General features: G+C 48.1%; 1 protein-coding gene across 1 annotated transcript in view; it reads right to left on the bottom strand.

The window, feature by feature from the left end:
* LZTR1 (leucine zipper like post translational regulator 1) overlaps positions 1–26,356 on the bottom strand; it is a 692,494-nt gene that overhangs the window by 348,148 nt on the left and 317,990 nt on the right. Inside the window, exon 11 of the mRNA XM_069619129.1 lies at positions 19,256–19,348. Coding sequence (XP_069475230.1) covers positions 19,256–19,348 — 93 coding nt within the window. The remainder of the gene's footprint in view (positions 1–19,255; positions 19,349–26,356) is intronic.

The raw sequence follows: 26,356 nt of genomic DNA, 5'->3' as shown, positions 1-26,356 counted from the left end.
TAGAAACCTCCGGGTATTACATGCATTATAATTAACCAATAAAATAAAAATAAATAAATAGGCTGAGAAGTGCTAAGCCTTGTAAGAGTGTAGCAGCTCAACTGAGAAGTGCTGATTTTGTCCCATCAAACGTATAGCAGCCCCACTAAGATGAACTAGCATTGCCTCAACAAAAGCATAGTATTACCGCTGAGAAGATTCAACAATTATAGAAGCCCTGTTGGGAAACAGCAGTACTACCCCATCAAGAGTATAGCGAGCTAATTGAGGAGTACCAGCATTGCCCCATTTCAAATATGGCTAGCTCTACTAGAAAATGCTGGCTCCTATAGATTAGCCCAACAGCTCTGCACCATTAGAGTTACAGCAGCCCTGCAAGTACTGTCCCATCGAATGGTATTACACTGAACAAGGATAACAGTATGGCAAGGTCCATACTGGGTTCTATGTAATAATTATGCATTTTGAAGAACAAATACAAAAAAGACTGATTTATTTCGGCCGATTTGTGTGGTCTTTAAAATGCTGAATGACCACATTCTACTGCCCCCCCCCTCCACCCCCCAAGAAGGTGATCCCACCTAACCCCATACCCCCCCCCCTCTCCCACGCTGTTTCCTTCCTTAGAATTCAGGGGCGTTCCCTCCCTCAACGCCTCAGTTTCCCCGCCCATAGCATTCACCCTCAGAGACATGCAAACAGTCTCATTTGCCCCCTCTCTCCACAGATGCAATGGATGCAATGCAAGAGGGGTGCACAGATGTAGCGGTACACGCAACCCAAAACGATTTTTATAATTGCTTTGCATCTGTGCCTCAATTTATAAAAATAATTTTGTGTTGGGTGTGCCTCTACATCTGTGCACCCCTCTTCCAAAGAGGGGTGCACAGATGTACAAATACACCCAAGCCAAAACAATTTTTAGAAATGGAGGTACAAACTTGCTTTGCATCTGTGCCTCAATTTCTAAAAATCGTTTTGGGTTGGGTGTACCTCTACATCTGTGCACCCCTCTTCCAAAGTGGGGTGCACAGATGTACAAATACACCCAAGCCAAAACGATTATTAGAAATGGAGGCACAGATGCAACCTCTTGCTTTGCATCTGTCCTTCAAATTCTAAACATTGTTTTTTACCCAGCTTTTACCCGGGCCGCCAGAGAGAGAGACAGTATGGATGGAACAAAGGGCCTTCCATACTGCGTCTCTTCTCTGCGGCTGGAGGGGAGGGGGATAAGCCCGAACTTCATTCTGCCAGTGGGTGCCCGGGCCCCAGAGCACCCGCGTACTCGGCGCCCCTGGATGGTGGTAGACTCAGAGGGTCGGAGGACTGCAAGACTTGTGCGTCCATAACTGTCTGTGCGCAGATAGTCTGTGCGCATGGGGCCCCATTACACATACAGGTGATCGGCAGTAAGCTGGGCGTGACAAGGGCAGTAAACTGGGCGTGACAAGGGCCATGATAGCTTGGGGCTACCCAACTGGGGCTGCTCGGGGCATGCCGACTGGCAGGCAGGAAGAGGAGAGAGACCCCAACACACTGGAGGGGTGCCTGGAGCACAGTGGAATGTGCCGGGAGCCTGAATAGGTTTGGAGAGATTCTGCACACTGTTAGCCTCGAGGTGGAAGACACTCAAGGGACTGGTTTAGACAATTGCAGCTAGCCACACACATCACCCTCGTCGGTCTGAGGAGGGAGGGACACTTTCCACAGAATGGACCCCACAGGGGGACGGCCTGCTTTGGGGTAACCTAGCGTGGGGACGGACCATGATGGGAGGGAAGAGTAGGCAGCCCAAGATGGATAAATACACAGCCCCAGTCTCACAGCCTCCACTTCCTAGAGCCTCGCCTCTTCCCCAACCGCAGGAAACTCAATCATCTAACTTGGAGGGGAGAATTGCAGAGGTACTGCAGGCAGTGCAGAGCTCTAGAATGCCCCTGGAACTCAAGATCAGCAAAATAGGGGAGGAGCTGAATCTCAGAAGAGCAGACATGCAAAAATCAACAGAGCAAAAAGGTGATCGACTTGAGGGTCACGGCAACAGAGGTGGCGGTACAGACCCGTTAGAAACAAGTGGCCACACTCCTTCAGACGACTATGGTCCTAGAGGGTCTAGCAAAGAACCCAGAGGGCCGCTCGGAGAAGGAATAATCTGCAGATAATCAGCCTCCCTGAAAACGCAGAAGGAGACTCAATAGAATTGTTCTTGGAGAAGAGGCTCCCAGAGCATTTGGGCGAGAAGGGAATATTGCAATGGTTTGCTGTGGAACAAGCCCATAGAGCCCTGCACAGAGACCGGTACCGGGCACCAGACCCAGACAGATTGTGGCCAGAATATTTAATTTCCGGGACCGCAATATACTCCTACAAGCAACCGGGAGACAGAGCCCAATCAGAGTCTCCAACTCGCCAATCATTGTTTTCCCAGACTACACGAGACGAGTACAACAGCAGCGGCAGAGTTCTGAGGAAATAAAACAGATCTTAAAGGACAATCTTAAATATGCTACATGCTGCTGTACTGTAGAGGAGCAGCTTCATGCCTCTGCAGGAAATCCTGCCCCCTAGCTCCCACCTGAGATTGTGCCATGCTTGAAGAAGATCATACATGCACAAAGTGCTGCAGAGAATCAACCGTTCAATAATTACACAGATGCTGAAACGCAAGTCGACTAAGTCATCATAGAAGCTGGCTATACGTAGTGAATAGAATGCAGGCAAAGCCACCATTGTATAGAAGCTGGACATCGGTATCATGAATTTAGTAAGCCACGACCCATGACGAAGGAAGGGAAAACTATGTTGCAGCAACAATAAGCTGAATCGTGGAGCTTCACAGTGAGGTTGTCTTGCCTGGAGTCAAGACTGAAGCAGCCAAGGTCGGCTATCTACTCTGGAAAGGAGCGAACGTGAGAAGGATGAAACATCCCTTGTTAAGGTGCAAAGAAAGAACACCAAGAGTGCCAAGTTCTATTAATTTAAGACATGCAAAATTGACCAAATCGTGATCTTCTGTCACGTGAGCCAAGGATGAAAATAGAGTTCAGACTTGGAGTCCCAGAACACGGTGGTGAGTGCCCACACTCCCATGTATTCTGAAGACAAGGATACTTTTGCAAGGCCAGGTTCAAAGGCAATCTTCATTGCAGAAGGCTTGGGTGATGAGAGATGCTGGGCTAGTTGGATGGGGAGGTAGTGTCATGCACCATCTCCTTGCACCTGGGTTTGGGCTTACATGCTGCTAAGTGAACCGAATGTTCCAGACATGGCACAAGCGTGCCAACCAATTGTAGTAGTTCATATAACGAAGGACTTTATATATATTGAAAACCAATGAGAAACCGTGTATCTAATGTTTCTGAAGATGACATGTTTAGAGGTAGGCATATATTGTACACCTGACAGTGGGCGGCCAATAACAATCCTAGTTCCTATAGATAATCTACTTCGATGTTCCCCTTAAGCCAATCCCGATCCCTAGTAGGTTTTTCATTACTTGACACGTAGTATGACATCACCTCGGATGTATTTTTGATGTATAATCTTTGTTTTGTGAAAAGATCGCTGAGAGCAATCGAGCGTCTGTCCATTGATGTTCGTTATAACTCCCTGTTTTAGATAATTTTTAATAAAACAGTACTTTGCCATCTTCCTGAGTTGGTTTGGTTATTTGGACTCAGTTATTCTGTGTGATCCGATCCATTGCATGCACGTTCCTAAAGGGCCCTGAGCTCAGGTAAAGTAGTCCCCTATGGCTCTTCCAATCTCCTCCACATATGCCTCATCTGTTAATGCCTCAGCTTGCAGCCTCCAAGTGTGAAACACACCCGTCCACCCCCCGTGATCATTGTGGCTGTTAGCGGGTCATGGTCTGACCGTGTCCTTGCCAAATATCCGATCTCCCGAAATTGGGGGTAACGTTCCCTCCCCACGAAAATATAGTCCAGGCGCGAGTATGTGCCATGTGGGTGGGAATACAATGAGTAACCCTTCCTGTTGCCCATCTTTTCACGCCAAAGGTCTACCAAGTCTTGGTTCGACAGGATACGGCCCAGGGATTTGGAGGCCATCGGGTTGTTGGGTAAGATTTTCATATCAATAATAAATCTTCCTGACCTGTGTCAACCCCAGACATTTTTCCTGGACTGGTAGATTATTTTTCCCTATACCTCAGTCAGTGGGAATCTTTTTCCACACTCAGGGCCTCATTACGACCCTGGCGCTAAGCGAAAAACGATGGCGGTAAATGCTTACCGCCATCGTTTTCCGCCAGGTCCGATCATGACCCGTGACCGTTAACTACGATGCCAATAGCGGCATCGTAGTTAACGCTGCCGCAAACTGCGCTAAGGGTGCGCGCACGCGACCGCCCACACCGTACTTAGCGCCATGGCGGAAAGGCACGCAAATGCCGACCCAAGCGGACATGCACCTAACGCCATCATTGAGGCCGCTAAGTACCTTACCGCCATGGTGCAAATAACGCCATCGCGAACCAACCGTAAAGGGCCAATTCAAGTGAATGCAGCTGCCACAGGTGCACAGAAACAGCACAGGTGAAGGCAATACAGACTCAGGGGAGTATAAAAAGAGCACACCCCACCCCTACCCACACCCAGTCACACTCCACAATGATGCCAATACGACTAGCAATGTTGGGGCTGGAGGACCTGATAGCAATGCATGTGCTACTACAACAGCAACAGCAACAACAACAGGCAGCACAGAGGAGACGCAGGAGGAGAAGGAGGGCAAGGCAGGCCCAGCAAGCCCCACCAGCACAGCCAGTGCCACCACGCAGGCAGCCCCCAATCCCACGCATCAGAGCCAATCCAAACAACCTCACTGCTGAGCAGATCCACACCCTGTACCGTTTGGACAGGGACACCATCACCGCCATCGTAGACATGACACACAACGACATCGTCAGCATGATAGAAAGTCCAACCGCCATCCCCCCCCTACTGAAGGTAGTGGCTGTACTCCACTTCCTGGCCACAGGCACCTACCAGCACACAGTGGGGCACCTGCATGGCATTTCACAACCATTATTCTCACGAACACTCATCCAAGTGCTTGATGCCCTCCTCAAGCACACAGACGACCACATCTCATTACCACGGACTGCCCAGGAGATTGCAAACACCAAAGTGGGTTTCCATGCACTAGCCAGCATACCCGGTTGCATTGGTGCCATCGACTGCACCCATGTGGAATTGGTGGTTCCACGTGCCATGGAGGTACCGTACCGCAACCGGAAACAGTTCCACTCTATCAACGTGCAAATGGTCTGTGACTCCAACAAGATCATCACACATTGTTGTGCCCGATTCCCCGGATCAACCCATGATTCCATGATCCTGAGGAACTCCACAATACCACGCTACATGGAGCGACATGCAGGCCCAAGATCCTGGCTACTCGGTGAGTGCTATGTCATGGAAGTGGGCATGGGAATGACGTACCAGTGCATACTCCACCTGGCAGAAAGGGGGGGGGGGATGATGCATACTCCACCTGGCTGAAAGGGGGGGGGGGATGATGCATACTCCACCTGGCTGAAAGGGGGGGGGGATGATGCATACTCCACCTGGCTGAAAGGGGGGGGGGGATGATGCATACTCCACCTGGCTGAAAGGGGGGGGGGGATGATGCATACTCCACCTGGCTGTGAGTAACACAGAGAACGGATACAGAGGAAGGCCACTCACAATGCACTAAACCCCTCTGCATACATAGGGTGATGGCATGCTAAACAGGCCATGGCAGCAATGGGCATATACTGGTTGCATAGTGTGAATCAATTAGTGCATGTAGAAGTGAGCCAAGGTAACAGTTCCATGCCAGCCATGGTGGGACATCATGTTCCTGGACAGACAACATGACTGACACATACATTCTCGCCTACATACAGGTGATGCAGCCTACCCCCTGAAGAGGTGGCTCCTCACGCCAGTCCGGAACCCGCAGAACCAGCACGAGGAGGACTACAACCGTGCACATACACGTACTCGTGTGGTCATAGAGCAGACATTCGGCCTCCTGAAGGCACGGTTCCGAAGCCTCAGCAGGTCTGGTGGGGCACTCCTGTATGGCCATGAGAAGGTGGCAAAGATCGTCATGGCATGTGTCATGCTGCACAATATGTGCGTCAGACGGAATGTGCCCCTGCCCCCTGACGCAGAACTGCAACCACCTGACGATGAGGATGAGGATGAGGAGGGTGCAGAAGGGGCGCCACCACATGGAGGAGGCGATGCACAGGAGGGGCGTGCCATGCGCCAAAGTATCATCAACCACTGCTTCTAGCACACACGGCTGGTGTTCATCGCATGGAGACAGCACTTGGGGCACTGTGTGACTCTGGGGCATGCACACTGAGGACTGGACACCAATAAAGCACACATACGCAATGAAAATGTCCACACGTTTCCTTTTGTGAAACGAATAAACTGTATTTGAACTATGTACTGTCGTGTCACACCCCCTCCCACCTCCCACCTCCCCCCTGCACACCCCCCCCCCCAAACTCCCCCCTTAACTCCCCAACACACCACCCCGCCACCCCCCTGCACACCCCAACACACCCCCTCCCACCTCCCACCTCCCCCCTGCACACACCCCCCCCAAACTCCCCCCTTAACTCCCCAACACACCACCCCGCCACCCCCCTGCACACCCCAACACACCCACTCCCCCCTCCACCCTCCCCCCCCCCTGGAATCCCAACAAAGGTGTGAGTTGGTCTGTGCAGCAGTGTCAGTAGTAGGATTCCTACACTGTCCGGCCACTATTGGCAGCCCCCTCCACTGGCCCCCGGGGCACCCCTGCCTGTGCTGCGGAGGTTCCTCCCCGATCGGCGGATGGGGCTGCTCGGTGTCGAGCTGGCAACCGAGGAGGATCCTGCCTGCTCATTTGGACGCATGGCCCGTATTGTCTGCACAAGGTCAGTGATGGCGTGCCGCACAGCAGCTAGTTCCGCGCAGATGTCCTTTGTGGACGACTCTATAGCTGCCTTCACAGTCTCAGCACATTTATCCATTGCTGCACTTGACCCCCCACATTCAGCAACATGTTCTTCGAGCAGCGAGGAAAGTTGCTGCTGCCGGGTGGCAATCGCCTCCAGAGAATGGTTGGGATTCTGGGCCATGGCTAATGGCAGTGGCATTCCCATTGGGCTGATCTGCCCCTGCAGCGGGGATGGAGTGGCTGGCCAATCGTCATCCTCTGGCTGACCCTGTGTGGCATCCACATGCGGGCTGCTTAGGGACAGGTAGGGGGAATGAGGGTGGCCTGTGGGGCTCCTGACATCACTCTCCTCAAAGGTCCCTGCTTCACTATCGGAGGAGGCAGCAATGGCAGCAGTCTCCCCAAGTGTGCTGCTTGCAGCAGAGGCTGTGGCTTCTGTGGGCATGATTGGTGTGATGTCTGCTGCTGCTGCTGCTGCTGCTGTACTGCCTGCTGGGGTGGCTGTCTGTGCCCTGTCCTGTTTCCCTTGCATGGATTTTGCCTGCTGTGGTGTTTTCCTCGGGACGACAGAGGTGGAGGGTTGTGGCGTTGGCACAGTTGGCCTGGCCCTCTTGGTGGGTGTGGAGGCTGTGGTGTCCTCTTCCTCAAGGTCGGAATTTGAGCCTGTGGTGGGACAGAGGAGGGAGAGTGTTATTGATGGGTCTGCGGACATTGGCCGGGCATTGTTGCGACTGGCATCTCATCAGTTAGTACATGTGGCACATTTCATGCAGGGGAAAAAAGTTGACTCCCTTTTGTGTGGAAGTAGCATGGAGGTATGTGGGTGCCTGCAGTTAGGGTGTGCATGCTGCATGTGTACAGGGTGCAGATCGGATGTATCTGTGGGCAGTCTCCTGCTGATGTGTTGCATTCACACTATGGGCCAACATTGTACTTCACATGAATGGACTTTGCATGCCTTGATTTGAGCCACCTACCTGCATCGCCCGATGTCGGGGCTCCTCTCTCCATTCCTCCTACTCCTTCAATGCTCTGCATTCCGATTGTGGAGGCACAGATTTCCTCCCATGGCTGCAATTTTATAGGGGACTCCGATCCTCCCCCAGTTGCCATTGCCAGGTTCATGTTGGCTGATAGTATGCTCCTGACTCTGAGCCGGAGATCGTCCCACCGCTTGCGGCACTGTTTGACATTGCGGGGTGTCGTTCCCACGGCACTGACCCGCTGAGCTACCAGTGCCCATATGGCCTTCTTCTTGGTTATGGCCGGTCTTGTCAGTTGGTTGGAGAATACCACTGCAGCGTTCTCCTGTAGGGTCTCCGCTAGAATGGTGAGCTCCTCTCTGGAGAAGCGGTCTTGCCGCTGGCGGTCACAGGCTTTTTTCAAAACTTTCGGCATCTTCCTGCAGGTAGAAGGTTGAAGCCGGTATTGGCGGGGTCTCAGGCTCGGATGTCCAGTGGTTTCGGAGGATGGCAATGGATTGTGTTTTTAAAGATGGCCGCCGTGCTCTTTCCCGTTCCGCCGCGGTGACGCTACTTCCGGTTCCGCTTATCTACGGTCAACGCTAATTGCGGTGACCGCTAACTACGGTCACCGCTATGTACGGCGGTGGCGGTGGTGCACCTTGCGCCGCATACGATGCCGGTAGGTGCCGTTTTGGGGGCATTACCGCCATGGCGCTGTTTACATTACCGCCATGGCGTAATGCTCGTGCGCGATGGGTCGTAATGTGGCGCACTTTACACCATCGTCCCACGGCGTTAACGTTCATTACGCCATGGCGGTAATGACGGCGGATTACCGCCAGGGTCGTAATGAGGCCCTCAGTCTTTTACTCTTTTTATGGGTGTCATTTTTAAGACACTCCATAGTGTCTTTTAAAAGTTATCCTCTTTGACAACTTTTTGGCAATAGGTGCCTATTGTTGCTGGGTTGCCCTAGGGGCTCCCCTTAACCTTCTCTGGCTAACCTTGTGAAAACTACAGTTCCCATGGGTAGAAAGGATCTTTGGATCCTTTTTACATTTTATTAGGTGAGACCAGCACCCCCACCCCATGTGGAGTGCTGGGCAGATACCATGTATCCCACTTCTCATTTTATATGTAACATGTATGTTACAAGGACAAACATACTTTTAATGGCAGCTGGCAGTGACCCGTTTTATTAATTCGGTGCACCTTTACCGTGGGCTGTTTGAACAGCCCCGGTAAAGGCACCCATAGGTGCTCATTTGACCAAAATTGCCCCCGTCTTCTTTTTCTTGACATTTCAGTGTTTCTTGTCCTTTCTTGTTCCTTCTCATGACATCCAGGGTTGAAAATCCCTTTGCGTTAACTTTATCTTCGGCGGAACTCCTGTGGATTCACCGCCCAGGCTACAGAGTGTATGTGAAGGCAGGAAGCGCGGGAGGAGTCCAAACCTCTGCAGCCCTTTGTCTGCCGTTCTGACTGTGAGAATCCAGTTCAAACTGGAAGGCTGGCTGTCCTGTAAGGATTGCAAACCCCTTAAGTTTGAATGTTGCAAGGCTGTTTGATTGGCTGTGTTCCTGCATAAAGGTCCGATCCTGAAAGCTGAAGTAATCGACCACTGGAACCAAAACGGAAGAGGAAGATGAAGAAATCGCAGCTGAGACGATTTCCAGCGACCGGAGAGCCTGCGGTGTAATTGGAGCCTGCTGTAGTCCTCCCAATCAACCTGGGAACTCTGAAAAAGACGACCTGACCCAGAGCCTGGTGAGACCCAGAAGACCTGCATTTTGAGCCATCCCACGTTGTGCTACAACCTTGCAGCGCTGCAATACCCCAGGTACCCTGGGACCTTGAGCCATTGTGCGGTGCACGGTTGTCCGAATCTCACTGAAGCTTCGTGGGCATCCTGCTGGATCTCCAGAGGTACGATTCAGGTCTGAAAAGTCCCCTCCTCAGAATGCTGGACCCTGAAAATGCGCCAAATTCACAGAGCCGCATTCAACCGTGAGGAAACACTTGCCTGGAGCCTTCTTACATGATCCCTGCTGCAAAAGTCCTTCCAAAGTACTGTCTTCCTGACAAAGGAATCCATTGACCGGTTTTGGGCTGCAGATCCTGAAGTCTTCCTGATGCTACTTTTCTTCTGTGCTGGGGTACTGTGTTGGCTGGGGTATTTTACCAACCGTAAGCCTTTGTGATTTCTGTATAGCTTTGGCGTGTTTTCTGTGATTGGGAGTCCACTCATCCAGTTCACCTAGGCCACTGCGGAATCCTCCTAGGGTGTCTTCACTGAAGTCCCTGGACCCTCAACTAACTTTAAAATGAAATACTTACTTGTTTGCAGTCTTCCTCTGGATCTCTGACTTTGCCTGCAACTGAACCCTATCTCACCCTGCCTACAGCTGGCACCTACACTACTAGTGTCCCTATACTGCATCTGATCTAACTCATGCTATTGAATAAGGGAAGGACTGGATAAGAAAATGGTTCTGCCTGTGTTCAACAGTTAAACAGTTGGTTGGTAACTGTAACTCAGAGTTAACAGTTACAAACGTTCTTACTTACCTTGAATGTGTGTGGCGCTATTCTGAAAAGTAAATATAAGGTTAAGTTACTCATCTGTGAATTGGTTGTGCCTCTGCCCCAAAAGTAATGATGTTGGTTTCACTTTATTATTCCTGTTAGGATAAAAGTATGAATGTCCCCAATTGGGTCTTGCTTCCCCTGACTTGCTGTTAGCCTGCTCAGAACAAGTCTGCCAAAGATTATACTTACCTTTAAGTTGCTAGCCCCTAAAGTATATAGGTTTTGCTTAATTTGTGTTAGCTGTGTGCCATCCTAAAACAAGTTAAAGGGTTATTCTCATCTCAATCTGTGTTCCACTGATCTTAAAAACCAACTGTAATATAATATTACATTAGGTTTTACCTGCCTGGAATAGCTGTGTGTCATTCCCGAGAAGTATTCCTTTAGGTGTAGCTACACTTGGTCTGCCTGGTGTTTACACAATTAGTGTAAAGAGTTATTGCTTATCTTAGCCTGTGGTCCACTGAGCAGAAAAGCTGTAATTGTATATAGCATCAAAAAGGTCTTACTCACCTAGTATAACTGTGCTATCACAAAAGTAGTAGAGGTAAATACTGTTCCTTATATCTGTGTTCCACTATTCAGAAAAGTATATTTGAAAGTTGGTTGACTGTGATTTCCTTGTTGAGTGTCACTGCATAACTGACAGGGTCTACTACCCTTGAATTACTGTAAAGTAATCTGAAAGTAACTTATGGTTTTACTCCCCAAGAATAGGTGTACCCTATACTGAATGTGTATACAAGGTCTGACATACTTAAAAAATACTGTTAGGTGTTCTAAATAAGGTCTGTGCTTTGATCTGTGTATTTAAAGCACAGTGTTGTGTTTTTATAATGTGTTTACATGCTATATGATAATACTTAATAATCTCTTGGTCTGCTTGTATATAAAATGAACCCTTTATTTTTACATTACTTAGTGTGTCAGTGTTTCTTTGGACCATATGTACAATGCAATTTCTTTGTAATGATTCTACAGCCCTCTCTCCCTCCTAAGATAAGCCTGGCTGCTATGTCTACTCTACCATGAACTCAGATGGTACAGCCTTATATTAAGAGTGGAGACTTGTACTGTCTCAGTTGAATGGTTTTACTAAGCCTTTTGTTGGACTTCAGAAAAACTGTCCTAACAGGGGACCACACTGTCCAAATGAGGCTGGAGCACACAATTAAAATCTCCCCCAATCCCCATATCTGCTCCCTTTGACTATGCCCCCCCCCATCTTGTCCACCACTCGTGGGAAATAAGTATTATTTTTGATATTAGGGGCGTACAAGTTTGTTAGGCACATTTCTCTTCCGTCTAACATTCCCAAAAGGGCGAGAGTCCTCCCGTCTTCAATGCACAGAACTTTGGCTATACGTGGAAGGGGACCTCACCCGCTATGCAGGTCAGTACCCCTCTGGAGTAGGAGGAGTAGGTCGTACCATATACCATGCCCTACCCCCCAAGCTAGCTTTCACTTTCTCATCCTGTTTAGGTGTCCTTCTTGGAGCAACGCCATCTGCAACCCCATCTCTTCAGAAATCCCATTACCTCCATACGCTTGGCTGGATGCTCTTGCTCCCTCACATTCCATGTGAGTATTGTCAACAATCCCATAATTCTGATTGTGGGTCCCCTCCCCCGTGATTTTTTAGCACTCTGTGCTTCCCAGCTCACAGCATGGCTTTGACTTTGAGCTGGAATCCTCCAAACGCCACCCTCCCCCGGCCTCCTCTCACCCTCCCCCTCGATCACCCCCCATTGTGACAACATCTGAAACAAGAAGTAACCTGAATAACTCGTGAGCATCCATGTTCGACTACCTGCCGTCTTGGCCCGTCTCATCATCAGAAGAGACAAACTCTATGCTAGTGCCAGGGGCGCACAGCCTCGCACAATCCTGCAGGGTTGGCAGTCCGTCGGCACATGTCTGGGGTCTTGGTATAAGAACATTCAACAAACAAGTTTCCAAGTATCACTCTCCGCCTTTGTCTGTGTTGCAACAAATCCTAACGCCTCCTTAGATATAGTCTGGTACTATCTTTGCAAATCCAGATCCGGGGTGATCCTCCCTGTTCATCGGGCGGGATCACTCAGCTAGTTGCTCAACCTTGGCATGTAGCTGAAGGATTCCATCCTCCGCCACTGTGACCCTGCTCTCAGTCGAGCTGGAACACAGGCTAAGATAAGCAATAACTCTTTACACTAATTGTGTAAACACCAGGCAGACCAAGTGTAGCTACACCTAAAGGAATACTTCTCGGGAATGACACACAGCTATTCTAGGCAGGTAAAACCTAATGTAATATTATATTACAGTTGGTTTTTAAGATCAGTGGAACACAGATTCAGATGAGAATAACCATTTAAATTGTTTTAGGATGGCACACAGCTAACACCAATTAAGCAAAATCTATATACTTTAGGGGCTATCAGCAACTTAAAGGTAAGTATAATCTTTGGCTGACTTGTGCTGAACAGGCTAACAGCAAGTCAGGGGAAGCAAGACCCAATTGGGGACATTCATACATTTATCCTAACAGGAATAATAAAGTGAAACCAACATCATTACTTTTGGGGAAGAGGCACAACCAATTCACAGGTGAGTAACTTAACCTTATATTTACTTTTCAGAATAGCGCAACACACATTCAAGGTAAGTAAGAAAGTGTGTAACTGTTAACTCTCAGAGTTACAGTTACCAACCAACTTCTTAACTGTTGAAAACAGGAAGAACCCTTTTCTTATCCAGTCCCTCCCTTATTCAATAGCATGAGTTAGATCAGATGCAGTATAGGGACACTAGTAGAGTAGGTGCCAGCTGTAGGCAGGATGAGATAGGGTTCAGTTGCAGGCAAAGTCAGAGATCCAGAGGAAGACTGCAAACAAGTAAGGATTTCATTTTAAAGTTAGTTGAGGGTCCAGGGACTTCAGTGAAGACACCCTAGGAGGATTCCGCAGTGGGCCTAGATGAACTGGATGAGGGGCCTCCCAATCACAGAAAACACACCAAAGCTATACAGAAATCACAAAGGCTTAAGGTTGGTAAAATACCCAGCCAACACAGTACCCCAGCACAGAACAAAAGTTGCAGCAGGAAGACTTCAGGATCTGCAGCCCAAAACCAGTCAATGGATTCCTTTGTCAGGAAAGACAGGACTTTGGAAGGACTTTTGCAGCAGGGATCACGTAAGACGGCTCCAGGCAAGTGTTTCCTAGCGGTTGAATGCGGCTCTGTGAATTTGGCGCATTTTCAGGGTCCAGCACTCTGAGGAGGGGACTTTTCAAACCTGAATCGTACCTCTGGAGATCCAGCAGGATGCCCACGAAGCTTCAGCGAGATTCAGACAATAGTGCACCGCACAATGGCTTGAGGTCCCAGGGTACTGGGGTACTGCAGCGCTGCAAGGTTGTAGCACAACGTGGGATGCCTCAAAATGCAGGTCTTCTGGGTCTCACCAGCCTCTGGGTCAGTTCGTCTTTTTCAGAGTTCCCAGGTCGATTGGGAGGACTACAGCAGGCTCCAATTACACAGCAGGCTCTCAGGTCGCTGGAAATCGTCTCAGCTGCGATTTCTTCATCTTCCTCTTCCGTTTTGGTTCCAGTGGTCGATTACTTCTTCAGCTTCCAAGATCAGACCTTTATGCAGGAACCCAACCAATCAAACAGCCTTGCAACATTCAAACTTAGGGGGTTTGCAGTCCTTACAGGACAGCAAGCCTTCCAGTTTGAACTGGATTCTCACGGTCAGGACGGAATACAAAGGGATGCAGAGTTTTGGACTCCTCCCTCGCTTCCTGCCTTCACATACACTCTGTAGCCTGGGAGGTGAATCCACAGGATTTCCGCCGACGATAAAGTTAACACAAAGAGATTTCCAACCCTGGTGTCATGAGAAAGAACAAGAAAGGACAAGAAACACTGAAATGGCAAGAAAAAGAAGACAGGGGCAATTTTGGTCAAATGAGCACCTATGGGTGCCTTTACCGCGGCTGTGCAAACAGCCCGCGGTAAAGGTGCACCGAATTAATAAAAAGGTTAATTGCCACCAGCCATTAAAGGTATGTTTGTCCTTGTAACATACATGTTACATATAAAATGAGAAGTGGGATACATGGTATCTGCCCAGCACTCCACATAGGGTGGGGGTGCTGGTCTCACCTAATAAAATGTAAAAGGGATCCAAAGATCCTTTCTACCCTTGGGAACTGTAGTTCTCAAGGTTAGCCACAGAAAGTTAAGGGGAGCCACTAGGGCAACCCAGCAACAATAGGCACCTATTGCCAAAAATTTGTCAAAGAGGATAACTTTTAAAAGACAATATGGAGTGTCTTAAAAATGACACTCATAAAAAGAGTAAAAGACTGAGTGTGGAAAAAGATTCCCACTGACTGAGGTATAGGGAAAAATAATCTACCAGTCCAGCAAAAATGTCTGGGGTTGACACAGGTCAGGAAGATTTATTATTGATATGAAAATCTTACCCAACAATCCCCAAAGAACGCAACAACCCGACGGCCTCCAAATCCCTGGGCCGTATCCTGTCGAACCAAGACTTGGTAGACCTTTGGCGCAAGAAGATGGGCAACAGGAAGGGTTACTCATTGTATTCCCACCCACATGGCACGTTCTCGCGCCTGGACTATATTTTCGTGGGGAGGGAACATTACACCCAATTTCGGGAGATCGAATATATGGCAAGGAAAAGGTCAGACCATGACCCGCTAACAGCCATAATGCTCCGGGGTGGGGGGGCGGGGGAGGGAGGACGGGTGTGTTTCACACTTGGAGGCTGCAAGCTGAGGCATTAATAGATGAGGCATATGTGGAGATTGGAAGAGCCATAGGGGACTACTTGACCTAAACAACAGCTCGGTCAACTATTATGGGGTGCTAAGGGAGCCATTTAAAGTGACAAACGGGGGCAAATGCACAGCCGCCACCCACAGTGTTGGTTCCACTTTAAAGGGCTTGGAGGACCGGATTAGAATATTGACAGGGGAAATGACGATTGGTCGCCGTGTGGAGCCAGGCTTCTCTGGGAAAAGGTGCACCGACAACAGGTGCCTGGGGAAACATGATTATGCGCACTATCTAGTGAGGATCCATGGGGAAGGGGAAAAAGCGGAACAACTCCTGGCCTGGCTCCTTAGACGAGAGCAGGTACAGAGTTGGATCACTCAGATGGAGGTGGAAGACAGGATCCTGGTCACCACGCAGGAGGGCATCACAGTCTTCTAAGGGTATTATGAATAGTTGTATGATACCAGGGAGCCCGTGCACACCGAGGACATGGAGGATGTGCTAGACCAGGCTTCATTTCCTTGATTGAGTGCAGAGGCAGCAGCCAAGCTAGAGGAACCTCTTTTGGAGGATGAGAACAAAATAGCGATAGTCACTTGGGAATGGCAAAATGCCTTGGGGCAACGCCCCCCGTCTGAGTTTTATAGGACACACTCTGATCAATTGGTCCCCCGGCTCAGACAGCTCCACGATACAGCTTTTCAGGAGCAGCATCCATGAGGGAAGCTATTGTTGTAGTGTTACCGGGGAGGGATCCGAGGCATAGCCGGTCAGAACGCCCAATTTCGCTGATTAACATGGACACCAAAATACTAGGTAAGGTGTTGGCGACCAGGCTCCTTAAAGAGACCTCCCATTTGATCCACCGAGATCAATGCAGATTTGTATGGGGCAGGAAAACAATGAACCTCAGAAGGCCCCAATACATAATAGAAAAGGTCCTACGGGTGGAGGAGGAATCAGCAATGGTAACCCTGGACCTGGTCAAGGTCTTTGACTCATTTAACTGAGTGGCTTTTCCACGTCCTCGAGAGGAATGGGCAGGGCCCAAGAATGCTAAAGTGGATCGGACTATTGTATCGGGAACCCCTAGCAAGGGACGGGCAAAGTGGTCTTGCACAGCTGGCTATTGGGGAGAGGCACGCACCAGGGTTGCCCGCTATCACCCATTTTATTTGCTCTGGCGCCGGGGCCCATGGCAAGAACTTTCAGAACACAATTTCACGATACGGGGATAGCGGTGGAAGGTCAGCAACATGTCATCTCCCTATATGCTGATGAGGTCCTGTTTAATGTACATAACCCGGGGGTTCATGTCCCTTACATAATGGAGGTGCTACAGCATTTAGATGAATTCACCGGTTTTCAGGTAAACTTGGACAAGTCACTGGTGTTCCCACGGGGCTCGCTAAGCGGTAGAGTGTTGCAGGACCTACCGGAGGTCGGACTCCGCTTGGAGGACTAATCTTTTCACTATTTGGGTATTCAAATTCATCACTCCACAGCAGACACCTTCTAGTATAACATGGGGAGGTGTGATGAATCCTGCAGTGTCCTCAATGATCCCCAGCCTAAAGTCTCCTCCCGTGTGGCCAGGGGAAGGCAGCCGCTACCTGATCCTGACCCTCGGGATGGAGTTCCGAGTGTGGATCACATGGGAGGAGATGGCTGTCAAGGGAGAGTGGTGACTCCAACAAGAGAGAAGCGATGTATTTATCTTTCTTGTGAAGAAGATCCCTTAATTTCAGTTGTTAATAGAATGCTGTCATTTTTTAGAACCATCGTATTGTAAATACTCTAAATGCCACTTGAAAAACCCTGTTCAGTCTTCATGTGTGCATGGTAAACCTAGAACATATCAAACATCTGATGTTTATGGTGATTGTATTTTAAATGCAACTGTTGAACAATACAACTTAAAATCAGGTGAAACCTCAGACTCCAAGTCCCAGAAAGCCTCAGGTACTGTGACGAGTAAGAAGAGCAAGGAGTCCATGTGGAGGAAATGTGATGCAAAGAGTAATGTGCAGTCTAGTTGTCACAAACCTAATCAGCTGCATGGGACATATAAACCCACAAATATCACCAAAAAAGGAGGGATGAGAAAGGCTGCATAGTTCGCAGAGCGGAAAGGGAGACCGGTGGCAGAGGCAATCCCACCGAGAAGAGCTGTGGGGAGAAGAGGAGAAGTCTGCCAGCAGCAGATTGGCGGTGTTCAGGACCTGAGAGGATCTCCAGTGAAGCTGAGGTGAACAGTGTGCAGGGGGACCCAGGGAGAAGCGGTCCTGTGGAGCTGCACTGGTTCTGGCAGCAAATGTCTTCAAAGCGAACGCGTCAGATGGGGGAAACCTGGAACCAGCATTGTCATAAGCCAAAGGCAGAAATGGACGGGGGGAGGGTACCTCATGGACTATTTCAGCAATTACTGGGCAGGATCGGGGGGTGAATGGGGTGGGGGAAAGGTATGTTGTTATTGTCCTTGTTTTATGCTTTGAAAATTTCAATAAACAGATTTTCTTTTAAAACTAGATTTCCAATTTCTGAAGTGAATTGAATCCTGGAATCAATGTCATTCAAATATGTTAGGATAGATCATATATCAAAGATGTGAAGGTAATCTAAAATATTATTTATGTGAAATAAATGTCAAAAGAGATAACAAGGATGATTTGGATGCTCCTAGGTGTCCTACCTTAAGGAGAAGCCACTCTACTGCCTCTAGTCCGAAGTCGTGGGTTATTGATGCTTAAAAGCTGTTTACATCAATCGTAAATACAATGTGGTCTTTATGAAATTCAACATTATCGAGTATCTGTAAAAATAAATGTACTTCTGTATTAGTGGTCATAAAAAGTGATCAATGTATACGCCTAATGGCTGTAAAATACTGTGTGTGTCTGCTGCAACAGGTCTCCTTGGGGTATTGGTAGGATGTTTATGAATCTTCGGGAGAAGGTAGAACTGAACTTTAGGATATGTTATGAATAGAAATAGTTTGGTGTTGAAATTAATCCATTCATGTTCTTCTGCTAGCTTCAATAGTATTGTGATATCAGTCTTGATCTCATCAGTAGGGTCATAATCAAGTTTCCAATATGTACCACTGTCAGCAAGTTGTCTATTGCATTCTGAAAGGTAATCAGTAGTATTCATGAGTACAAGAGCCCCTTACTTGATCCGCAGGTTGAATGGTTATATTATTGTCACTATATAATTCCTTAATCAGTGTTAGTTCATGGGGTTTTAAATTGTAAAATGTGGACTGATTATAGGAAATCTTACTCAAATCTTGTAAAACAGCTTTGTGAAAGATATATATGTATGGAAAACTGATGGGGACATGAAAGTGCCGGTGGAATTGAATTCAATCATATCTTCCTCTGTGGGGAAGAGGGGAGAACTCTCATCCATGGTCTCAGTGAAGAATAGCTGCAAACAATAAGTTTTCGAATAAATCAAAATAGTGAAACCTTTGAGTCAAATAAGGTAGTACTATAAGTGGGATCACAGTGTAAACTCTTCTGTAAAGTGGCTATTTCATTTGGGCTGAGTACCCAATCTGAAAGATTAGCTCAACCAGACAACACCAGAAGAAAATCTATGTATTAACCTTTCAGATAGGGTAAGCAATTATTTTATCCAGCCCCTCTCTTAGGTAGGTTTGCAATAAGGACACATCGATTTTTCTGTTCAAATCATAATGTTGTGGAATTCTCTTCCCAATTTTGTGCGCCACAAGGCAAATGTTTAGTTCAGAAAGGCAAGTCATGGTTAATCCTGCAATTGATTTCCTCACATCTACGTTTGGCTAAATAGTGCCAAAAGTATCATGTGGGACAAATGTTGCAATCACATATATCAGCATGAACCACTGTTGTGGATAACGAGAAATTGAGCAGGAAATGTGTTGGTAAATAAACAGATACAAGCTCACTCACCTCTCCAAGAATGAACTCCAAATCGCAGAACTGACGATTTTCCCAGAGCCGTCCATAATCATCATGTAAAGTGCATTTCGGGTAGCAAGAAAACTGGAAGAAAATACAGATGAAAACACCTTTATAAATCCCTCTAGTCAATAAGAAGCATAACTGAGTGGTACATATTTGTAGATGTAACAAAAACTAGGAGATATGTGCATTTTACACTTTAAATTCTTGTGAATTGTATGTATATCTGTAATGTACATCAAAACATTTTTCTGTCAATTTACAAAAAAGAAAGCCACATGGATTATTTTCTTGTGGTGGGTTTTGGGGTGAATTAATATAAATTATCAACTTTTCATTCTTCTAACGATGTTATCTTCTATTTTATTCCTATGTATCTTAAAGTTGACCTTTGTATTCTGTGATTATAGGGGGTTAATAGACTTTTTTCGCAAGAAAGAATCAAACATGAAATTCGATTAATAATGATAACGTGTTTTAGGTAACTAACTTTCTTGGAAAAACATGACTAAATTCACATTAACTTTTTCAAAGTTGAGAATTATTAGCTTTGTTTTTCAAAAAAACCATTATGCTGTTGCAAGGGACCTCTCAAAGTATTTAGAATAGGTGAAAACATTTGAGCACAGTGGATTTCCCTTCCACATAGTAATTTTAAAACGAGGAATGCTATAGATATAACATGTTCAATCCCAACTGTGCACAAATTAATTCTAGAAGTGAAGTAATTTCCACTGAGACAAAGACCCCTGTCTGGCTTTGCAACTTTGGGGGAGAGTTCCTTGAGCCAGTGGATGATTGGTGGAATGGGGAGGATTCCCTGGTCACTCTCCCGCGGTCCTCTCCACTTGGCAGGCGTTAGTCATGTTAGCTTAAGCTAAACCAATCATGGGGTGGTCCCACCCACCATCCCCAATGCAATACTACACTGGGACATCCCAGTTCTAAAACCCATATTCCCTAACTTGACTTCTAGCACTAAATCCCCAGAAAGTCATCCAAAAATCAGGAGAGAGACAAGGACAGGCTGGCTGTGCAAACCAGTTTTGTAAATCAAAATGGCAATTGTTCTTAATAAAACCAGCCCATCTGGCCAAAGCCCAGTGGGCCAACCACTGCTTAGCTCAAGCCCCACTGCAGAGAGAGTTCAGTTTGCTTGTACTGTAATAGCGTGTTAGCCAATGGCTGAATAGAGTGTTGATCCAAAACAAAACAACAAGTCGATACCTTAATTAGGCTAATAAAGTCATTTATTTGCTTGTTTATATTTGAGCTTTCGTGGTCTTCTCCACTTGCTCAGGGAGGGATGAAAAGAGGCCTTTGAAACACATTACAGGTTGAACAGACCATCTTGGGATTCTTTTTTTTTTAATGTGTGCCTTCCTGTGTACCTGATTGCAGTTTTACTAAAAGAAGCATGCATTAGATGTTGATCGCCTTGCAGACTTCAAGGTTTGAACAGCAGAGGCGTAGACAGGATAGGGCCTGAGCGGGCAAAGCCCACCCCAAATATATAAATGCCCACTCAGTAGTGCTCTGTGGGTATTTACAGGGGTTAATGTCACTGCAGTGGTCCCCACTAGATTACCTTCAGTCCCCACAATCCTAGCTACGTCTCTGTTGACCAGTACACTGTTAAGCGGGGAGGGTGGATCAGTGGAACGAAGGAGAAGAGAAAGAAAGAAGAGAAAGTGAGAAGAAAAAAAAAACACAGCCATCCCTGTGGAGTCCTCTCAGGAAGGTAGGAGTGGATAGGACAGTGCCACTCGTAGGTGCAGTCCAGCAGAAAATCAGCACCCCTGCACAGACCGTACTTTCCTTACGGAATCCCAGACCAAGGCCCCCTAGCACAATCGCGGACATGGGACTAGCCGGGCCGCCATCACTATTCTGCAGCAGGCTTTTGTGGCTAAAAGGGGCTTAACCCCTTATTCGATAAGGAATACACAAAAATATATGCAGAAGCTCTGTCAGCTGGCGAGAAACCATCTACAAGGAGCCCAAACTCAACAAGAAAGAGCATATAACAAGGGAGCCAGGATACGCACTCTAAGTGGGAGACCAAGTAATGATACTGCTGCCCACCATGCAGAACAAACTACTAGCAAGGTGGCACAGACCCTATATCATTTGCGGTACGGTCAATGTCATGACATGTCAAGAGGGGGGAAGTGACCCTTCTCAACCTGGAGCAGACTGCTCACTAAAACAAAAATCAGAAGGAACAAGTTACTTACCTGTAACTGTTGTTCTCCAGCATGGGTCTGGCATGGATTCATATGCTCATGAATATTCCCCGTCGTCAGGCCGGGAATCCTCCGTAAAGAAAAAATCAGTATCAGTTTTGTTTCTGATCTGTCTTTCTCAGTAGTAACCAATCACTGGTCTCTGGGTCATACTGCCCCCAGCCAATGACTGCCCTCTCCCTAAGCCCCGCCCCAGGCAGCCATCTTCATATCTGTTAGCACGCAAAGTGGCAGTATGACCAAGTGAAGAGCCGTAGAGGGTTAGGAGGGAGGGTTTGCGTGTGAATCCATGCCAGACCCATGCTGGAGAAGAACAAGTTACTTCTTACCTTGTAACGTTCTTTCGACGGGATGTTCCTCCGACGTATTCCTTCTCTTTGATAATACGTTTCCAGCTTGCTGGCCTCGGAAATTTTTTCTGTAGAGGGCGCTGCGCGTCGACATCTGCTGAGTCAATGTCCCTCGACGGCCACCGTATCGGCGCCGACGTCATCATGCCCATAAATAGTCACACGCTGCGTCCGTTGCTCAGTTCCGTTTTGTAGCATAAGAAAAGTCATGCCTGAATTGGTTATTGACCTTGAAGGAGCGTAAGCTGCAACCACAAGGGAAGTATCACTGCGGGGATGGCTGGGAGGGGCGATAAGGAATACGTCGGAGGAACATCCCGTCGAAAGAACGTTACAAGGTAAGAAGTAACTTGTTCTTCGAAGGGATTGTATCCTACGACGTATTCCTTACCTTTGATAGACTCCCATAGCAGTGTCATGTAATTGGAGGTGGGAGTGAGTATGTTATGTATCCCTTTAGGGATGGACCGAATGTAATACGGCCTTGCCAAATCTGGTCTCTTGAGTAGTGGAGGAATCCAGATTGTAAAATTTTGTGAATGTATGTGCGGACGACCATGTGGCAGCCGCACATATGTCTCGGACCGGTACCCATCTTTGGAGAGCCGAAGAGGCTGCGATACCCCTGATAGAATGAGCCCTGAGATTTTGGGGTGGCTCTTTCCCTGGCAGTTTGTAACATTCGAGAATGGCCAAAATAATCCACCTGGAGATGGTTTGTTTTGTTATGGGTAGTCCCAACTTGTGACCTGAGTATTCTACAAACAGTTGGTCTGCTTGCCTGATCCTAGCCATTCTGCTGATGTAAAAGCTGAGAGCTCGCCTTGGGTCCAGCCTATGTAGCCTTTCCTCCTCTTTCCCCGGATGGGGAGGAGGGTAGAACGAAGGTAAGGTAATTTTCTGAGTAATATGAAATTCAGAAACCACCTTTGGGAGGAAATTAGGCTTCACCTGTAGGACAACTTTGTCCTTGTGGAAGATTGTATGTGGGGGTTTACAGGAGAGAGCTTGTAGCTCGCTCACCCTCCTAGCAGATGTTAGTGCTACCAATAGGACAGTTTTAAGCGTGAGAAATCTCAGCGCACAAGAGTGAAGTGGTTCGAATGGAGTGCTCATTAGAAAGTTTAAGACTAAATTTAAGTCCCATAAGGGAACCTGGAATGGTTTTGGAGGATAAAGATTAGTTAATCCCTTGAGAAATTGTACCACTAGAGGAAGTTTGAAATACGATGGTTCCTCCGCAATGCGCTTGAAGATAGAAAGCGCTGTGAGATAGCCTTTTACAGTGCCAACTTGAAGGCCTCAGTTTGCCAAGTAGAGTAGAAACGATAACACTGTTGGTGTACCACATGAAAAAGGGTCGATATTCTCTTCCCTACACCAGCTGCAAAATTTGTTCCAACGGCAGCGGTATAAAGACTTTGTTGCTGGCCTTCTGGCCGAAAGCAACACCTCCATGACATCATCAGGGAGATCCCAATCCTTGTACCTCACCCTTTCAGAAGCCAAGCGTGAAGGTTGAGGGTTCTGGTGTCTGGATGGAGAACCTGACCTCCCTTCTGCGAGAGAAGATTCTCTTTGAGTGGATTGGAGGACAGATGGACATATCTAGAAGGTCCGGGTACCACGTTCTCCTGGCCCAATCCGGGGCAATTAGGATCCTGGTTTTCCGGAATCTTCTCAACCTCCTGATCATTTGAGGAATAACAGGGACTGGTGGGAACGCGTAAAGGAGTGGAAACTCCCAGTCCACTACGAACGCGTCTCCTAGAGCTCCTCTCGGGGGAAATTCCCTTGAACAGAACTGATCGCACTTCCTGTTGGTGCTTGTGGCGAACAGATCCACCTGAGGGGTTCCCCAAAGGGCGAAGATCTCTTGAAGGACTTCCTGAGCTAGTTCCCACTCGTGGGAGACTGTGCTCTGCCTGCTCAGAGCGTCAGCTGTCAAGTTCTTCTCTCCGGCTAGGTGGACTGCCGATAGAGAGATTCCTTCTTGGATTGCCCAAAACCAGAGCTGCATCGCCTCTCTGCACAGTGGCAGTGATCCTACGCCTCCTCTTTTGTTGAGGTAGTGCATGGCAACCGTGTTGTCCGTCATTATCAGGACATTTCTCCCCTGTACTGATGGCAGGAAAGCTTTCAGCGCTAGTCTGATCGCTCTCAGCTCCAATAGGTTGATGTGTAGTCTGGACTCCGATGGAGACCAACGACTGCTGATGGTCAAGTCTTTGGCATGGGCTCCCCACCCCGTGAGTGAGGCGTCTGTGACTACTGTTATCTCCGGCCATGGTTGCCAAAACAGTTCTCCTTTCAAGATGTTCTCTGGATAGGCCCACCATTGAAGGTCGAGGGCTACCTTGTCCGGAATCCGGAGGAGATCTGTCATTCTCCCTGAGAATTGCGACCACTGACTTCTCAGTGCCCACTGAAGAGATCTCATTCTCAGGCGAGCCTCTGGCACAAGGAAGATGCATGATGCCATGAGGCCTAGCAACCTCAAAAAGTCGAAGGCTGGGAGACGTTGGGCATTTTGAAACTTGGTGACCATCTGTAGAATATCTTGAGCCCTCACCTCTGGTGGCGAGGCTTTTCCCAGGGAAGTGTCCAGGACCGCTCCAATGAACTGGAGTCTCTGTGATGGTATCATCTGTGACTTCTTTAAATTGAGGGAGAAGCCCAGTCTGTGAAGGAAGTGACAGACTTAATCTAGCTGGGCCTGGGCCTGTTCCGAACATACAGCCCTGATCAGCCAATCGTCCAGGTAGGGGTAGACTTGGATCCCTTTCGTCCTTAGACTCGCCGCCACTACCGACATCAGCTTGGTGAAGACCCTCAAGGCGGAGGTCAGCCCAAATGGCAGAACTCGAAATTGATAATGAGAGTCGCCAATTGCGAACCTCAGGTATTTCCAGTGTTTGAGATGGATTGGCACATGGAAATAAGCATCCTGAAGGTCTAGAGATACCAGCCAGTCCTGGAGCTGGAGGGCATGAAGGATCTGAGAGAGAGTTACCATCTTGAACTTGTCCTTCCTGAGGAACTTGTTCAATTCTCGTAAGTCCAGGATGGGTCTCAGTCCTCCGTCCTTCTTTGGTATGAGAAAGTAGGGGGGGGGGGGGGGGGGGGGGGGGGAAAGAGTACCAGCCCTTGTTCCTGTCCGCTACAGGTACCGGTTCTATGGCACCTTTCTCTAGCAGGTCTATAATTTCCTGCAAGAGAAACGGATCTGGAACTTTTAGAGAGCTGTTCCCCGGTGGATGACTCTGAGGAATGTGTAGAAAGGGTAGGCAGTAAACCTGGGCAACTGTCTAAAATGCCAAAGCATCAGACGTTATAGCCTGCCCCCTACAGGTGTATTGTGTGGGAAGGCCTCAGAGTGGTTTGGGGGCAGCTGATGCAGATGCCGAGGGTAAAGAGGCACCTGCTACTGCTGCGGCCTTAGTACTTTTGACCCGTCCACCTCGGGTGGATCTCCTTTGGCCTCTTTGAGCCGGCTGTCCTCTGCCTTTCCCGAATGCGGAATAATAGCGAAAGGACTTTCCTCTCCCAGAGGTTCCTGAGGGGCGAAAAGGAGTTTGGCGGATAGCAGCTACTAAAGATTTTGCTGCTGCTTTAGAAGTCTGCAATTTTTCCAGACTGTCATCAGCCTTTTTCCCCGAATAGTGAAGAGCCGTCAAAGGGCATATTCAAAAGTCTGGCCTTTACATCTGGAGCAAAGCCAGACTTTAACAACCACGCATGCCTGCGGATTGTTGTACTTGCCGCCATGGCCCTGCTGATACTGTCAGCGGAATCGATGCCAGTTTGAAGTGACATGGCATCTTTGAATCTTTATTAATGTTAAGGAAGGCTTCCTTTTCCTCTCCTTCGGGTATGCAGTCAGCCGCTGATGAAGCACACTCCCATAGTGTGTGACTGAACCTGGCGAGCATACAGGTGGCGTTGATGGACTTCAACGCCATACTACAAGCAGAGAAGGCTTTCTTCGCCATAGAATCGTACCTCTTGTCATCTCTATCCTGTGGGACAGTAGGGTAAGCGGTCCTACTGCTAGATGAAGTTGCCGCTTGAACCACCAGGCTCTCTGGAGTCGGGTGTTTTGATAAGTATTCAGGGTGTAACGCTCACCTGATTCCCGCAGAGGCGCCGGTCTTGACTGGGTGAATGCCGTATCTTCAAAGGTGATGTGTAACACACGGTTGGCTCTTTGGGCTGGACCTCTGTGCACTGTATGTCTGACTCGAAGAGTAATATGTCTGCAGATAGAAAATATGGGATTAATGAACTGGGGTTATTGGGTGCCTCTCTCCTCTTCCCTTTCTCTTCTCCTGTAGAACCCCAAAGGTTAACACCCTCACCTTAGGTAAGTGAATGCCAAGCTCTCCATCTGCCTCGGCGCAGGGTGCCGTAACCAGTTTCTTCACTGGATAAGGGTGCAGGCCTCTTGACCTCAGAGGACTGCTGTCCGTCGTTAACTGCACGAACGGTAAGTT

Source organism: Ambystoma mexicanum, chromosome 10 (assembly GCF_040938575.1).
Source record: "Ambystoma mexicanum isolate Mex_15411 chromosome 10, UKY_AmexF1_1, whole genome shotgun sequence".
NCBI classification, from domain to species: domain Eukaryota; kingdom Metazoa; phylum Chordata; class Amphibia; order Caudata; family Ambystomatidae; genus Ambystoma; species Ambystoma mexicanum.
This window is presented reverse-complemented; position numbering and strand designations above follow the sequence as displayed.